The following is an 18676-nucleotide window of genomic DNA, read 5'->3' as shown; positions in this document are numbered from 1 at the left end:
AGGACCTTTGGAAGAGCAGTCAGTGCTCTTAACCACTGAGCCATCTCACCAGCCCCAAGATGTGGTATATTTCTAACTATGAAATATTCAGCAGTAAGAGGAGATAGTAGAACATGCACATTGAATAAGATGGGCATAAAAGGCCAAGCATTGCATGCTTGCATTATTAATATGAAGTGTACAAAAATGTAAGCATGTAGAGAAGGCACATTATCAGGCACCAGGATTGAGAATGAGAACTGAACCCACATGGAGTTACAGAGGACCTGTCTGAGATAGGAGCATTCTTAACTTGGATTTCAGTATGATTGTACATTTACTACCAGGTACTGAAGATGGGTAAGTTTGTGAAATGTAGATTACAGTTCAAAGTGATGGCTTAAGTTGTAAACATCTCTAGTACTCTCTGGCATTTGAATACTTGGTCCCCAGTTGGTTACTTAGGAGGTGTGGCCTTTCTGGAGGAAGTCTATCAGTAAGGATGGGCTTTGAGGCTTCAAGCCTAAGCACAGTTCCAGGTGAACTCTCCCTCCTTTCTGTTGTGGCCTAAAATCTGAGTCCTCAACTTCCTCTTCCTACCTACATGTCTTCATTTGGCCTATAACCTTCTGAAAACATAAAGCCAAGTAACCATTTTCTTGTATAAGTTGCCTTGGTTGCTGTATTTTTTCAGAGCAATAGGAAACTAGTATGCCTAATAAAACCTTCAAACTAAAACTATGCTCCCAAAACCAGCAGCACCAGCTCTGCCAAGGCACTCGTTAGCAGTGCAAATTCTCCGTTTCAGTAGAGCAGCAACTCTGAGGGGGAGTTTCTAGCCATTTGTGTTTAACCATGCCTTCTTGCTGATTCTGATGCAGGCTGAATTGTGAGAATTGCTACTATAGAATACAGAGAAGTTCATTGGAGATGTGGGGAGAGTATTATCTAGTTTTTGTACATTCAATCTACACTGTTCCTGTAATTGCAAGAAAGGTTTAAATTAAGGGTTGTTCTAGTAGAGTTAAAGGAAATTACAGGGCAATGTAAGTAAAAATAAACTTCTTTCATGTTCTTGATGTGTTCCCCTAAGAAGCTTTGTGATTGTAATGTTTGTGTACCACATGTTAGTAAATTCCTGTGCTCTTTTAGTCTTGCCTTCATTAACGAATATAGCATAAACAGGTTCATTTGCCATAACAACGGTGGAAGTTTAGATCCTTGAAAGGAATTATTTCTCCTAAATATTTATACAGTATAATGTAGCAGAAGTGTGCAGTGATCCTGCAGAAGTGAAGATGTGGCTATTGATAAAGAATAAGTGGGGCAGCTGTCTGGACTGAGCTCTCCCTCTCCCAGCTACACTGCACAGGCTATGTGTCTAAGCTACACTTCCAGAGAGGCTTGCCCTAGGGCCAGCTTATACATGGCATGTGCTTTTGGAATGCTTTTCAGCACTGGCTGGGTACCCAGAAGGAAATCTGATGGCAGGGGCTGTTTCACAAGGGCCTGGTGATCCAACCTGGGTGCTCTTGGAAAGTGATAGGTTGAATTTGTACCTAGAAGGGAAGTTGACATGTGACCCCTCTGAGGGGACGCTTATGTTCCTTTTGTGGGGAAATACAAGTGTTGGATGGGAAAGAAAAAGAGGGATGGGAACCAGAACATGGAAATGGTAACTTCAGCTCACTTGTCTGTGGAATCAGGGTTGTGAACAGAAGTTAAGAAAGGATTAATTTAAGAGTGTGGTGCAAACTTTATTGCTGTAGATGAGAGAGCTGGACTTTTGTTACAAACTCTCTTCCTCTGTGTCTAACCTCTCTCTTGCAGTGCGCCCCTATTTGGTGTATTCTGTTTTTTTTAGATATGGTTAGCTATAGGCCAGGTTGGCCTCATTCTGTGCTTTAGACATGGTTAGCTATAGGCCAGGCTGGCCTCATTCTGTGCTTTAGACATGGTTAGCTATAGGCCAGGCTGGCCTCATTCTGTGCTTTAGTCATGGTTAGCTATAGGCCAGGCTGGCCTCATTCTGTGCTTAGTCATGGTTAGCTATAGGCCAGGCTGGCCTCATTCTCACTCTTGATTCCCTGCTCAACCTCCCCAGTGCTGAGACTGCTGGACTCACCACCTATACTCTCTCCTTGTTTTCTAAATTCAATTTCCCCTTCAGTGGCTCTCTCTGACTTTGTGACTCTCTCTCAGTCATTTGTTTAGTGTTTCGCTTTTACTGTTTAAGCTAAAGCTCTTACTACTGAGCAGTAAGTTATTGAGCTCTTATTGGGGTGTCAGAATACTATATTCTCTCGGTCTAAGATTCTGAGTTTTTGAAGTCTGGCTATACAATAAAGAACATTTGGAATAAGTTTCATTGAGAATGATTATAGCAACCTGATTTTAGCATGCTTATTAATAGACAGATTTTCCTTCATGCAGTGATGGTAAGCTGTCAGGTTAATAGTGTCTAGAGTCACCTAGGAGATGAGCCTCTGGGCACCTCTGTGAAGGGTTATCTTAATGAGGTTGATATGTGAAGACATGGTTCCCTGGGCTTGCATCCTGGACTACATGGAAGCTAGCCCAGCACTTCTATTCTCCTTTTCTGCCTCCAGACTGTTGATGCAATGCAGCAGTCTGCTTCTGTTGCTTCCTGTGCCTGCTGCCAGGACTTAACCCTTCATGAGGGCCAGTACCCCCCAAATGAGAACCACAACAAGCTCTTTAGCTGCTTTCGACCGGGTGGGTGTTTTATCATAGCAAAAAGCAAATTGACCAAAGTATATTTAAGATTTAAACAAATAAAACGAATGAAGCAGACTTCTCAATCAATTCAGATCCATGTCTCTGTAAATTAAAATCAAATTGGAATAAGAAAATGCAGCCAATATTTTATCATGAGCAGGTACAAATTTAGTGCATAAGAATTTTCTGGAGCCGGGCATGGTGGCGCATGCCTTTAATCCCAGCACTCGGGAGGCAGAGGCAGGCGGATTTCTGAGTTCGAGGCCAGCCTGGTCTACAGAGTGAGTTCCAGGACAGCCAGGGCTATACAGAGAAACCCTGTCTCGGAAAAAAAAAAAAAGAATTTTCTGTTTTAGGGTTAACTGTTAATCAAGGGGATCATTAAACTTTTGGTTGTGGAGGGGATTTGCACATAGGATGATGTGTTTTCAGGTCCATGCATTTCAGTACTGGTGACAAACCTTCAAATTATAGACATGAAGCACCCACAAGCTCAGGGCAGCCTGCCCTCTGTGTTTTCTGTATCCTGTCAGTGATGACTCTGGAGCGGAGCTGCTTCTCCTGTCCTGCATTCAGCAGGGCCTTTGCCTCACCGCATGGCTAGCCCTGTGGCGTACTTAGTGGAGTCATGTGCTTTTCATAGCAATTTTAAGTTGGTCTCATACATAGGTAGAGTGGAGATGAAAGATTTTTCAAAATGAAAGAGGATGGAGGTGTGGGAAAAGAGTTGCTGTACTTCTTGTGGAAGGCACACAGGAGGAAGGCCAGGGCTTTCTGTCTTTGTCCCTCCCATTGCAGTTGTTTATACCTTAGAGAACATTTTCACTCACAGTATCAGTCTTTGATACCAGTAGAGGTGTCAAAATACCAATATTACTGGTATCAAAATATCAATATTACTGATATCAAAGTAGAGGTATTTTGATAGCAGTAGAGGTCCATATGCTGTTTTAACACATTGAGACATCACGTAGCTCAGTGGGTGACAGAAACCTGTGATACTGAGGCAGGTTCTTTGCTCAAATGCAGGCTTTTTGTTTGTTTGATTCTTTTTAAAAATATAGATTTTATTTTTATTCATGTGTGTTGGTGTTATGTCTAGGTCCCCTGGAACTGTTGGGTGCTGGGAACTGAACTCCATTCTCTGGATGAGTAGCAGGTGCTCGTACCTGCTACACTCTGTCTCCAGTTCTTTAAAGACAGAGCCTCATGTAGCTTAGACACGGCTCCACTTTATAATGCTGACAAGGCTAACATTGAACTCCTCTGCCTTTGCCCCCACTGCCCATTGGGAAGACAGGCATGAGCAGAGTGCCTATTTGTTTGCTTTGTTTTTTGTTTTTACTATATTTTGTTTGTTAATAGCATGAGAAAATTTGTTGCTAGTGCTATTAGGAACCTCAGACTCCAAGTTCAAGTTCAGCTTGACAGTTGTTAATTTGGATCTGCCCCTTTAAGGCATCTTTTGTGTCTACAAAGTGTTCTTCTCATCCACAGGGCTGTGAGACTGCAGGAAAATTAGTCAGGGGAACTTGGTTCTGTTGAAATTGCTCTGTAGGCAATGGATAGGATATCCACCTGGGAGTGCATGGAGGTCTCACGAAGTACACTCCAAGCCTCCCCAGACCTGCAGTGCACCCTCCGCATGACAACTGCACCATTGCCAATGTTGTTCTCAGGAAAATACATGGTCATTGTTTGGAATAGTGCTGGGACTTTTCCCAGCTGCTGACTGAAGAGTTGTTCCTAGCTTGCCTGCCACCAGATGGTGCTAGAGCTACACACGTAAAGGCAAATGCAGCTGCAGTGCAGAGGTAATGTGCTTTCTCTTTTCTTTTCCCTTTTCCCTTTCCCCTTTCCCCTTTTCCCTTTCCCTTCCCCCTTCCCTTTTCCCTTCCTCCTTTCCTTTTCCTTCCCTCCTTCCCTTCTCCTTCCCTCCTTCCCTCCTTCCTTCCTTTCCTGACCTTCCTGGCATGCTTTGAATTGGGTTTACACCAGTTGAGCAGGTTGACCATGGACAATGCGTTAGCGATGGAAACTTAGGGCTATGCAACTTGTCTTTCCTGTAAAAGTTGTCTTGATGCATTGGCCTGTGTGTAAAACTGACAGCGTGAGGTTTCTGCTTCCTTTTAAGTAGCCACAAAAACACCATGTGTACAGTAATCTAAAGGTGATATTCAGAGGACATTACCAACAAAATATGTCTGCCCAGATTTTAAGTCAAAATAGAATAATTTATAACTGGGTACATTTCAAAATATAAACTATTGTTTAATAGTAGATTTCCTTACCAGCTAGCAATTATACTTAAATTTGAAGTTTTTTTTTTTTTAAAATTACAAATAAATATGACTTGGGTATTGCAGAAAGTAAAAGGAATACTTTTTAAGTATTACTCACATAGTACATGAAACAATTTTCTTTGTTTACACATGTATTTTGAAGCTAAACTTGTGACGGACATAGTTTTGTTAGTTTTTTTCTCTTAATTCATCTTGAATATTTTACATGAAATAAAAATCTCTTAGGATGATAATTTTGATTGACAAATGGTTTTCCACTCATTGAATCTTTAATGATAGGCATTTGGATTTCCAATTACTTTTGGTCCCTTCTGAACCAAAATTTATTTCTCTTTGTTGTTTTATATTTATTTCATATTAACTCTAAAAATATTTTTCTGGATCAGGAAGAAAGGATAGCTTTTGTAACTTTTGCTCGAATTTTTATTTTACCAGCAAGCTTTGTAGTTAAATATCCCTACCAGTATTTGATTTTTTTTTTTCTTCCATCATCTTCCGATCATCAACAGATTACTTCTGTCTTAGTTACTGGTTGGTTTCTTGTTTGGTTCTTGAGACAGGGTCTCTCTATATAGCTGGACTGACTTGTGATCTTGCTGCCTCTCAGCCCCTGTTCCCAATGCTGGAGGTACAGGTGTAAGTGCCATGCCCAGCTTGGTTACCTTCCTATTCAGAAGGATTGAGAACACCCTGAAATGGTAATCTCTACTAAATACAGATTTAAGAGAGCTTGGTTGTATTCCTTAACATCCAATCCTTGAGACCCTTCTGTTTGTGGAATTTGAGTTTTAGGTTTATTACCTGTTCTTGAGATATAAGCCAATATTCATTCATACTTCATAACAGACTAACTCATGGGCAGAGCAGGGAGTCGCTGTGTGTTTTTAAAGGATAATAATACACAGCAGGGAGTTGCTGTGTGTGTTGTATTAAAGGATAATAATACAGTAAACAGAATAGAATAAGATGAAATAAAAACTGACACACTGATGTTAGATCAGACAAACAGCAGGAAAAGAGTCCAGGAGAAGGCACAAGAATCAAAGACTTCCTGCTTCCTACTACTGAGATTAGAGGACACAGTTTCTCTATGAATGTTTCCAGCCTGAAAAGTTGCAAGAACTGTGTTTAAAAAGTTGTCTTGAAGACTTGAGTGGAATGTAGCTTTCAGTGTAGCAGAGGTGTAATACATACATTTTAGGAAGGCAAAAGGAAGGAATTACATTCTTAGGAAGAATTGGAAGCACACCAGTCTGTGTTAATGGAAGAATTCTGCCTTGCAGTTGTTTTTTGATTTGTTTTTGTTTTTGTTTTTAAATCTGTCACTACATTTTTATTTGAGCAAATTATTTTTTAATTAAATTCTCCCATTAACATAAGGAAGGAAGTTATTTATTTTAAAATTAGAGGAAACAGCAAAGCTATTTTCATATTTAGAGAATGGAGAGAGAAGAAGCGTTATGTCCTTTCAAGTGAATATGAGAACAGTTTGTACTTTCCAGAAAAACCAACAAAAAGGCAGGCCTACCTTTTCTTATGCAGAGGATTTCAGTCTTTCATCTTTTGTAAAGAAGACACCCTGTTCTCCTAGTTTCCCAGTCACTAAAACAAGTATTCACAGACCTAGCCGGAAAGGCTTTATCAACATACAGTCTGTCCATGTGAGAGCTGAGAGATTTCTGTAACCAAAGTATCTCTTTTAAAAAAAAAGAAGCAATTATTGATTTATGGTGTATTTTATATAACCATCATTATTGGGTTTTATTTGAGGATTAAAAATACAGCATTTTTATTTAGAGAGTTTGGGGGTGTACTGGCTACTTTTGTGTCAGCTTGACACAGGTTGGAGTTATTGCAGGGAAAGGAGCTTCAGTTTAGGAAATTCCTCCACGAGATCCAGCTGTAAGGCATTTTCTCAATTAGTGATCAAGGGAGGAGGTCCCCTTGTGGGTGGTGCCATCTCTGGGCTGATAGTTTTGGGTTCTATAAGAGAGCAGGCTGAGCAAGCCATGGGGGGGAAGCAAGCCAGTAAAGAACATCCCTCTCTGGCCTCTGCATCAACTCCTGCTTTCTGACCTGCTTGAGTTCCAGTCCTGACATCCTTTGGTGGTGAACAGCAGTATGGAAATGTAAGCTGAATAAGCCCTTTCCTCTCCAACTTGCTTCTTGGTCATGATGTTTGTACAGGAATAGAAACCCTGACTAAGACAGGGGGATTACTTTTTTTTTATTAGTGAATTGAAAATAATTGTTTCTATATTGTGGATATTTGATTTTTTAGGTTATGAGGGTGTAGCTTGTATTTTGTTTTTGTTTTTGTTTTTTGTTTTTTGTTTTTTTAACATAAAGAGACACAGGCAACTCCAAAATAGTGTTTAGGTAAAATGTTTCTAAAATTACCTATTTACTTCTTGAGACTCGATATACTAATATGTGGATCTGAGGAAGTGGAACTCCATGTCAGCTTCTGAAATCCCCCTTTTTATAGTACAAGTGCAAGATGTCAGACGTCTCCATTTAGGTGTTGTCTTAGCTGTTTAATTTAGAAGGAGTGTCATTATACTCTGAGCGTCTCAAAACATTAGCTCATTTACAACTTTCTCACTTAAAATTGCCCCAAATAATAAGTTCTGATTACTCCCGTTGGCTTTATGTTCAAGTAAATACAGTAATCAGATTGTTATGATATTAAGGTTAGAATACTGGAAAGAAACTTGCTTTTTAAAAACTTGCTTTTTGTACCTCTTTGCAGATGAAGTTTTCACAAAGCTGGAAGTTGTTTTCTTCCTATCCCTGATTGTTACAGGCCATCAGCATAGTTCCCTGCCATTGGCTGGGAGACTTCTACTAAACAGAAAGTGCCTGATTAATCTGACATGGGTCTTGCTGAGTGGCTGCCCTTGAACTTGCAACAGGAGTGGGAAGCTGTAGAGGGACATGGTAGCTTTTGTTCTCAGTAAGTTCCCTTGGTAAAAATTGTCACCTTCTGATTTATTTTGATTTTAGATCCATTCATATCTTAGGCCTTGTATGTTTTATATATGAGTAATTTTCCTTTAGATCATTTAGCTTTCTGACCTATGATTAGTACTCAATTGTTTATTGGGTCCACATTGCTCAGTATATATGGCATACAAAATTTACTACATTTTGTATTGATATAATTGTGTTAATCTAAAATCTTTGGGTGCAATGTGTCACATCTGTTTTGTATTCCTCAGTTTAAAAGAAGTGGCAGTATGGAATTTGGAGGAATATTTATTATCTGAGTATTTTTCTTTGCAAAAGTTTCCCCTCAGTTTGTTGAGAATTATAACCTTCAAGAGAAAGTGAATCATTTGGCAAATTCTCAGGTACTCAACTACTAAAGACCAGTTAATTAAAATTTTAGCTTACCATTTAAATTCACTTTACTTAAATAGTTATAACTTTGAAAATATATAGAAATAATATAAAGTACATTTTTATAAATTTTTTTAAATATTCTTTTCTTGTAATAATGGCTCCAGGCTACATTTCGTCGATAGTTAAATTTTTTTAGAAAGGCCTTTATTAGCCTGAGTGTTGGCTTGTGTTGAAATGGTTCTTTCCATGGCTGGTTACTGAATAGTCTTCTCCTGTGGTAGTTTCATAACCCCTTTGGAGATTAGGAATTTTCTTAACTAGCCAGTTAACCCATTTCCCTAGGGATAAGTATGCATATAGCATTTCACGTGTAGTTTTAAGTAAACCTGCGTCTCGCTACCCAGTCATTCAGAAGCCAGTTAGAAAACTGTATGGAAACTGGTGTCCTTCCTAGTCTGTGACAGCAGCTTCTCTTGCTGTGCCACACTAAGATTCTTCAATGCATGACAGTACATTTTTTATTTTATTTATTATTATTGTGAGACCATGTAGGCAGCGTGTGCCTTTGCACACTAGTGAAGGTCAGAGGACATTTTTTCAGAAGCTAGTTCTCTCTTCTGCTGTCCTCTGTGAGTTCTGAGGAGTGAACTCAAGTCGGTTGTCAAGCTTGGTGGCAAATGCTTTACTCTGTTGACCCATTTCATCAGCCTGTGTTTTCCGCATCTTGTTTTATTTAATGGTGCATTTTATCTTTGGTCATTATGTAGTAGAAGATAAGGATAATCTGGATCTTATGTTGGAAGGAAAAGCACAGTTCGTTCTAGTTTAAACTTGGTCTCAAATTAAGGAGTTTTATTTGATCTTAAACATGCTTTAGGTTCTAAAGAAAACAAACTCACTTCCTCTGGGGCCCTAGGTGAAGACACAGGCAGAGAGGTAGGAGTTCTTCAGGAGTCCTTGTTAGGACAGTGCATCTTAGGAGAGATGCTGCACAGGATTGAGTTGTCATGTTGATAGAGCCGTGCAGCTCATTAGCAGCTGCTCAGCTGTGGTTGACCATCTCATGCTTGGGGACCAGGCAGGTTAGGATACAGCCCAGCCCAGTTGTTCATCAGCTGTAACCTTGAACACACAGCCTACCCATAAATAGGACCTAACTTGGTAATGAGCATCTTTCTGTGGAGTACATGTTTTCCTGCTTCAGAAGAACAACAACAAGCAGCCATGCTTTTCTGCAGCAGTGCTCCTACTTCTTCTCTTCAGACCCTAGAGCAATGGTCTCTCAACTTTCCTAGAGCTGGGACCTTCTAATACAGTTATTTCCTCACGTTGTGCTGACCCCAAGCACAAAATTAATTTCACTACTACTTGGTAACTGTTGTTTTGCTGCTGTTATGATTCGTAGTGTCAATGTCTGCTGTGTAGGATGTCTGATAGGCAGCCCCTGTGGGAGGACCACTTGGCCTTCAAAGGGGTGTGACCCACAGGTTGAGAGCCGCTTCTCTAGCGTAATCTCAAGCATTAGTGACTTGGAGTTGTCACATTTCAGTAAAGAGTTTTCCATTTGATTACTTAGTGTTTATTAGCAAAGGGCAGTATGTTAAGGGTTATCTAAGTGTGTCTTAGATGGTTGAAAAGGAGTTTGAGAAGCCCAGAATGAGAGAGGTTGCTAAAAGAGGAATAAAAATTAAACACTGACATGATTCTCTTTGAATCTTCATATTTGGATGGTCATGTGGCAGAGCTGAAGGTCTCCCTGTTGTGTCAAAATACATAATATGCCTTTGCTTTTATGTCATAATTTCAAATGTTTGAGTAGGCACATGCTTTTCCACCACTGTACAAATGGTATCTGCAAGAATGTCTTCACTGTGGTTTGTAAAGCACTGGGGTGCCATAGAGGAAAGGAAGATGGTGATTTATATGGTGCCTTGATTAAGTCAATGATGAACAACTTCTTTAGTACCTGCCTGAAGGGAGAGCTTCCAGTACTGACACTCCTGACAAGATTGGTGCGCTGGTAGTCAATCTGACCTTTCCTTTCCATGTATATTGTTACGTATGTGACATACATATAACCATATAATAGTAGAGTAGTGTTTATGGTAATGGTTCTTGCTGCATGTCCACTTGTGCACTTAACTACCACACCACGGACTGATGATTCAGATGAAAATCATAAATGTCAGTCGGGAATGCCCACTAAGCACAAGAGAAGGTGAATATATGCTGGCAACTTTGAAGTTGGCATTAGGGGAAAATATTCATTGTGTTCATTTAGAAATGCTCTTGCTACTGAGAGAATGAGTCCTGGATGTGAGCCTTTGCGTCTACTATCCAGGAAAGCACAACTCAGTGCTGCTGCCTGTGGTGGGCAGTCCATGCTGCTGCTGCTGTCCAGCTCTTCTTGTACTGCCTAGCTTATCACGTATTCCCTTTGACCAGGTGGAGAGCCTAGAAAGTAATGTTCCCACTTTCTATCTTCTCAGCATCGTCAGTGAAGCAGGGGCCTCCATCTACAGTGTCAGCCCCGAAGCTAACAAGGAGATGCCGGGGCTGGACCCTAACTTGAGAAGTGCAGGTGAGAAGCTGTGACCATCACACAGCATGGAATTGAAACATTTTAGATCTGTAAATGTGACAAACTAAATACCTTACATAACCATGAAAGTGTAAACGCTTTGCCACATGACAAGACCTGGTGCATTTGTGAGTTATAGACTAAACTAATACTGGACTATGAAAACCGTGAGCAACAGCACTCTACTGTCTCTGAGGAACTGCAGAGGTCGTAAAAGCTACACACAGTCTTCTTGCTCAGTGCCAGGGTTCAGTAATAAGGAGAGTAAAATGATTACAAAGTAGCATACAGCATTTTCTCGGCAGTAGGTAACATGAACGTAAGTGCAGTGCCAGTGTGTAAACGTACATAGACTTTTGGTTTGTTGCTAAATGTTTGGCAACTGGACATTCTCTCTTGGCCTCTGATTGAGGCGTCATGGTGATGCATTGCTTTAAAGACCATGTCCTTCTTTTATTTGTATGTGGTTGCTTAGATGTCTAGGATGTGGAATAGCTAAAATTTTGTAATAGAAAATTAAAATACTTTGAGAAATCTAGGGAAAGTAATTGAAATAAATATAAATTTATATCTGATATATTCATTTTTATGCAATGGGGAATATTTATGCCAGTTTCTTAGGAATTAAAGTCTCAGTATTTGTACTTAAATATTTTCACTGACTTTTAGAATTTTTAGCTCTATACCCGGGAATATAGTTTTAAAAAAGTTTTTGCATTGATCTAAAGCATAAAAAAATTTAATATAAAAGACCCTGTTGCATCTTTCAGTTGATTGTTGAAATGAGACACTTCCTTGGCTAAATTATCTTCTAAAACTGAAACCTTGTTTCTTCTGAGATGGTCTCCCTATCACACCAGCACAGCCCCTTTCCCATGCTCCTAGTGTTTGCCTTGAAACAGTGGGAGTGTTGACCATGGTAGCAGTGGTAAGTCAGCAGAGGGAACCTGTGAACTAGCCTTTCCTACCCAGAGTGCTGGGGACACTGCACGCTGTCAGCATGGTTGCTCCAGGGACATTACACTAACTAAGGCTTAAAGAAGCCATACATTTTGTGAGTGTACTTGTAATATTTGTGTCTAGACTGTCTGAATAAATGATAAGTTTTATTTATTTAAAAAAAATAAAAGAATTGCCAAATTTGGCTTTCTCTTGTAATGGAGTGTTGGGAAGAATATTTTTGCCATAATTTTTGGGAGGCAACAGTTTTCCTGGCTGCTAATGAAACTCCTGGCCCATTAAGATGAACAATGTCATAGAGTCATAGGTGAAAACAGATTAGTGTCCAACACTGCCCTATGAAGGTAGAGTGTTAGAAAAAGATAAACTTCTGCCCAGTTCTCTTGCTTTGATTTCAGAATGTTAACTGGCAGTGTCTTCAGTCTGTGATTCACCACAAGTACTCCTTTCTTCAGCCTGCGCCTGTGCAGAAGTGATGGTGTTTAATTTATTCTGAGTCAAAGCATGATACCAAACCTCTCAACTCTTCAGAGTCTGTCCTTAAGGAAAATAGTCTAAGAAGCTTGGTCTCCAATGTGATTCCTCGGGCCCACTTCCCCTTTCAAGTCTTATTTTTGTCTAACATTTTGCTGTTTCCTAGTAATTGATGCCCAGGATGGTTTCATACTTTATTTCAAACCTCAGCACCTAGGTATGGATTTTTATCTCTAAACCCTTTTATACTTTAGATGTGGTTACTCCCTGGATTAAAGTGTTAGAAGTTTGGCAAGGTATGGCAATGCTGATAAATGACTGAACCTTACAGAACTGGGGCCTAGGCCTGGGTGTTTGAACCCGTAAAGCTATCACCTTCAGTAAACACTGGTCTTCTGAAGTGACTTACTTTCCATAAGAGTTCATTGTTCTAAAAGGAGGCCACACGTGTGCTTTGCTGTTCTCCATGTCATGGTTGTTTGTTGGTTGCTTTGTTTTTGTTTTGTTTTGTGTTTTCCTTTTTTTCACATTGTCCCGTCCTCAGCAGAGGTCAAATAGATGGAGGCCAATCAATCTTAGACCATCTAACTCTACAACTGAGAACTGAATTTAAATGAGCTTCCTCTTAAAGTAAATGACCCACTGTCGGGTATTTTGCTATAGCAACTGAAAACAGACTGATATAAATCCTGTATTAATTGGCTGTGTTAGAATATAACAGAATCATAACATTTTAGAAGCATTTCTAAAATGACCTTCAAAAGGATGTCCTTATCAGCTTATTGAAAACAGTTGTTCTTCTACCAAATGCTAATGTCTCCTATAGTAAATACATTACATATGAGAAGCATTAACATTGAACTGATAGAACTTGTAGATTTCTGAGTTAACATAGTAGAGTAAATATTGCCTTCATTCTTTCCCTTATTTCTGAAATTCTTTTTAAAAAATGGTAGAAACACAAGTGAGTAGAAACTAGGACAAAAAGAAAAATGAGAAGAGAATACAGCAGCAAGTTTTGCATCCTGAAGCTAGACAGATGAGTAGTAAGTGAGCCAGCTAGCCCAGCCCAGGTAGAACCTTAAGATAGCACAGATATGGCCAGCAGCACTTGTCACGGTAGCCAAAGGCTGGAAACAATCCAAATGTCCAGCAGCATTAGCTTTTCTAACTAAAGGAAGAAAATATGTTTCACACACTAGGATATTAGCCATAAAAAGGCAGAAGTACTAAAACATGCACACCGTGAATGAAACTTGGAAACATTAAGTTGTGTATAAAGAGCCAGTCATAAAAGATGGCATTCTGTGTAATTGCTTCAGTAGGAGGCCTGTAGAATAGGCAGATCTGTAGCAAGAAGCAGCTAGGTTTGCTTGGCAGGGACTAGGGAGAGGAGGCCATAGAGTGACTGACCAGTGCGTTCAGGGTTTTCCCTTGATGTCATGAATTGAACATTTGAGAACTTGGTTAGACAGCCACATGGTGTGAGTATAGTAAGTTGCACTGCGTTTGTTTTATTTAAAATGCCTAGTGTAGTAAATTTCACTTCAACCAGATGGCAGCAGCAGACGTCTGCTTTCATACAGTGTTTCTGTCTTTGTGTGAGATTGGAGGTTTTCTCCGCGTAGGTTATATGGAAAACCCCTACACTAATGGATATAGCCAAATATTAGAGTGGGGATCCCTGCTAGGGAGGAGCCTGCCCAGATGTCAGTGTGCTGCCCGAGCCTTAGAGGAGAGCTGAGCTTTCTTGCAGATTCTTGACCTTGACTGACACCTCAGGATCAGGCCTGCCAGAACAAGGTTCCAACCCTTTGCCTTTGAGTAACTAGAGGGTAATCATAGGTCCCCTCCTGTGCCAAAGTCCTGCATTATTAAAGACCTTGTGAGAACATAGTGAGATCAAGAAGTTGCTTGGAGGAAATAGAAATGATACAGATGAGAAAAATGAAAAGTTCAATTTCTCGGAATAATAAAACCATTTTCATCATTTGAGGGGTATGCGCATGCAACACAGATATGTTACCTTTATCTTAGACAAGGTCTCAGCACCTTGGAACTTACGTTCCTTCTGCTGCAGCCTCCCAAGCAGCTCCAGAACTAGCTTAGAGACAGAAGAAACATTATCTATGAATTTTAACAAACTTATCTTGGTTGAGTAGCTACCATCATCATCACAGTTAAGCTGTAAAAACAGTTTATCAGGTCTCTGCAATTGTCAGCTTCTTGTTCAAATTAGCAGTTTTTTATCAGAAGGTCAAGATTACAGTCTACTTGCTCTGAGTATTCAAATTATGACGTAGAGATTAATTTCCTGTGTCCCTCTATCCTAGTTAGGTTTCTATTGCTGAGATAAAGCACCATGATCCTCCTTGGGGAGGGAAGGCTTTATTTGGCTCACAGGTTACAGCTCATCATCAAGAGAAGCTGAGGCAGGAACCTAGAGGCAGGAGCTGATGCAGAGGCCATAGAAGCATGCTGCTAATGGGCTTGTTCCACATGGCTTCCTCAGTCTGCTTTCTTATAGAAACCAGGACCGCCTGGCTGGGCACCATTACCATTGAGCTGGGCCTTCTCACATCCAGAAATGCCTTAAAGATTTGCTTACAGGACTCTAGTGGAGGTGTTGTATTAACAACGACAAAAAATAAATCTGGCTAGGACACTTTCTGGTCAGAGGGAAGGTAATAACATGAATGTTAGATTTAAAAAGAAATACTTGTCTTTGTGGTTTATTGCTGAGAAGAGACATCATGACCACAGCAACTCTTTTAATCGGGGCTGGCTTATTGTTCAGAGGTGTAATTCATTATCATCATGGTTGGAAGCATTTGTTAGGTACAGATAGCGCTGGAGGGGTAGTTGCAAGTTCTACATCCGGATAAGCAAGCAGCAGGAATAGAGAGGCACTGGACCTGGCTTGGACCTCTGAAAATCCCAAAACTCAACCCTAGTGACACACTTCCTCCAACAAGGCCACACCTCCCAATAGTGCCTCTCTCTATGAATGTATGGGTACAGTTTTCATTCAAACCATTACAACACTTCTTTTTAATATTGTTGAATAATAAGACAAAGTTTAAAAACTACTGCCTACTAGAGTTTTGGGGGCAATAATTTGGCTTACTTGTAAATTTTAGGATCCTAACTATTTTTTAGAAATGAAAGTCCCAAAGCCTGGAACCTGTTTTTTCCTTAGGACATAAGAAGAAATGTTCCTCTCAAGGCTGGTGAGGGTTTTGATGAAGCCATCCTTTTTAGGACTGAGTGCTCCATTGTCTCTCATTGTCTGCATATTGTCCAATTGTGGGTCTCTGTTGGTGCCCATGTACTGCTAAAAGAAGATTCTCTGATCTATGGGTATAGGAGTATGTCAATAGGAGTCATTTTATTACTATGTTCTTTTAGCAGAATAGCATAGTGGGTTATCTCCCAGGGCCCATGACCTATCTCAGATTCTTGGCCATTTCAGCAGTTTCAAGTATGGGATCGATGTCATGGAGTAGGCTTTAAATTCAAAGATAAAGTGGTTGGTTACTCTCATCATACTTATGCCACTGTGACACTTATATTACAATTATACGATGTCACCAGCACACTTATGCCCCCATGACACAATGTCACTACCACACTTATGTTACTATTACACGATGTCACCATTATACTTATGCCACCATGACATGATGTCACCATCACACTATACCACCAGACTTATGCCACCATCACATGATATCACCATCATACTTATGCCACCATGACACAATGTCACCATCATACTTATGCCACCAATGCCACCATACATGATGTCACCACCACATGTATGCCACCATGACACAATGCCACCATCACACTTATGTACCATTACAGGATGCTGCCATTACACTAGTACATCTTACAGTCAGGTCACTGTTTGAGGTTGCAGGGCTTGTCGCTGAGAGATATTATTACCTTTCTCGTCTAGTAACATGTAAGGTGCCTTCCAGTGCCATGAGCAATCGTCAGTAGGGGACAAGCTTCTAGTTACACATAACTAGAATGTCTCCACATTAGATGACATGCATACGTGTAGTTTTCAGCAATAGGACCTTACTATCAAGTTGTGGAGGGTAGCCAGCAACCTTGGCAATTGCCTGTGATGTATGGAGTTTTCATGGGACCCCTTTGGCCAGTAATTCAACAACATATAACCCATTTCTGGCATTGGATGTTATACTTGGTAGCATGTCTTGTGAGGCACTGTCTCCCCTATTATTTGGCTACCCCATTTAGACTCCTTTCTTATACATATGTATTATAGGAAGCTTCTACAGTAGTAGGTTTCCATACTTCCAAGTTTCTTGATCCCGAATTGTAGTGGGGAGGAAAGGTTGTGATCAGAGCCAGTAGGTAGATTCCAGAGCACACCTATAGTCACATCTAAACCTCTCAAGTGGATTCTCTTGCCAGCATAACCTGGTTGCCTGTAATACACTAATGTCTACTCATGATTACCATGTTCTAGTTTTATTAAGAATATTAGATATGTCATAGTGATGGTTACAATGCAAGATTATTTGAAACAAATCTTTCTATACTCTTTAAAGCTTGAGGCACTCCACTTATGCCTTTCTTAAAAAATAAACAGATAGTTTTATGAGTCTAGGAGTAAGATGTTTTATTTATTTTTTCTGAATCAATTGTCTTTTCCATGTATGTCTTAATAATGCCCAGGAGTCTTAGTCAGGTGTGGTGGCTCATGTCTGTTAACTCAGCTCTCAGGAGGCTGAGGCAGGGGAATTATCATGGCCACATAGTAAGTTCCAGGCCAGCCGAGGCCACAGAAGGAGACCTTGTCTCAAAAACAATAAATGATGCCTAGCATATATATATATATATACACACACACACACACACACACATACGTATATGTATATACATGTATGCTCACATAATTAAGTCTGAAATCTGCATTCATTCCTTTTTCCATGGAGAAAAATAACTTTGAAACTTAATTAAATTGTAGTGTCTTTGGAGGTGGGCACTAGAGGGTTGGGTTAAGAGTCTGTATCACGAGGGACTAACCTAAGCAATCCTCAGAGTGCCGCTTTCACAAAATCGTACTTGTTTTCTGATTCTGTTTTTCAGTTTCCATAGCAAGGCGTGTTCAAGATCCATTAGCTGAGCTAGTGAAATTTGACCCGAAGCACATTGGAGTTGGAATGTATCAGGTAAAGCAATGTGGATCGTTTAATTTTGAAACCCATCAATACAAAGAGTATGCTTGAACCTGACATTGTACTTAGCCATTACTGGATGTAGATTTCCCTTTTCAAAGCCTATACAGTTTCAAGCTGTCAGGGAAAGAGAGATTTCTTCTTGCTTTTTCTTGTCTTAATTATTTTGATTAAGTTTTTAAGTTGGCTATAGTCAGATTTAAGACTTTGAAAACATTAGTCCAGGTGTAATGGTGCATGAACATTAGGTACAACTAGGTACTTGATTTGGAGAGCTGGTCTTTTCCACTCTGTTATAAAAAAAATGGAAGGAGTGTGGACCACTGAGCATGTGACTCTTTGTTTAAACCAGAATGAACTCGATTGTTACTGACCTCCCAGGAACCTCTGGAATTTACTTTGACCTTTTCTGCCTTCACTTCTATTTGGTCATTATTAGGTTTGGATTTTACCCAGAGCAGTTTAAAGTCTTGTAGTTGTTGATGCATTGCCATCTTCGTTATGGTTTTTGTTGGTACTGTATTTCCAATTCTTGAGGTTGTAGGCATGTACTGAATGATTGAGGATAGCAGTGAACCTTGGCAAAGAGAGGTACATAAAGTGTGTGGGATATAGAGTCCTGAAAGCTCTGTCAAAAGAATTCTCCTTTTTGTAGTAATTCTTGACTAATCTGTGCATGTGATATTCACTTGAACTCCTAGCTATTCATGAGGCTGAAGCAAGATGATTCCTTGAGTTCATAAGTTTGAGCCCAGCATGGACAGTGTGCAAGACTTTGTCCCTCCCTACCTCCCATGTAGTCCTTGTTGTTGCTATTGTTGTATAGTTTGGTTTTTGGTAGAGGGTCTTACTGTAGTCTAGGCTCCCTGGAAAGCATTATGTAGTCCAGGATGGCCTCAAAATCATGGAAATCCTCCTGTCTCAGTCTCTTAGTGTTGGAAATATAGCCAACCCTGGCAGGAAAGTGCTTTTTAGATCTAAAGTACAGTATTTTCCACTCTAATTTTCATGGGGTTGAGTGTGCTGTGTTATACTTTTTTTCTAAGTATTAAGTCATGGCATCTGTATTAACAGAAATGGGA

At 40.0% G+C, this 18676-nt stretch overlaps 1 protein-coding gene across 3 annotated transcripts in view; it reads left to right on the top strand.

Moving 5' to 3' along the window:
• Srbd1 (S1 RNA binding domain 1) overlaps positions 1–18676 on the top strand; it is a 166911-nt gene that overhangs the window by 81551 nt on the left and 66684 nt on the right. For all 3 annotated transcript variants that reach the window (XM_021217891.2, XM_029531530.1, XM_029531531.1), the window contains exons 15-16: positions 10856–10947; positions 17506–17588. In XM_021217891.2, the coding sequence (XP_021073550.1) occupies positions 10856–10947; positions 17506–17588 (175 nt within the window). The remainder of the gene's footprint in view (positions 1–10855; positions 10948–17505; positions 17589–18676) is intronic.

This window comes from Mus pahari, chromosome 18 (assembly GCF_900095145.1).
Source record: "Mus pahari chromosome 18, PAHARI_EIJ_v1.1, whole genome shotgun sequence".
NCBI classification, from domain to species: domain Eukaryota; kingdom Metazoa; phylum Chordata; class Mammalia; order Rodentia; family Muridae; genus Mus; species Mus pahari.
This window is presented reverse-complemented; position numbering and strand designations above follow the sequence as displayed.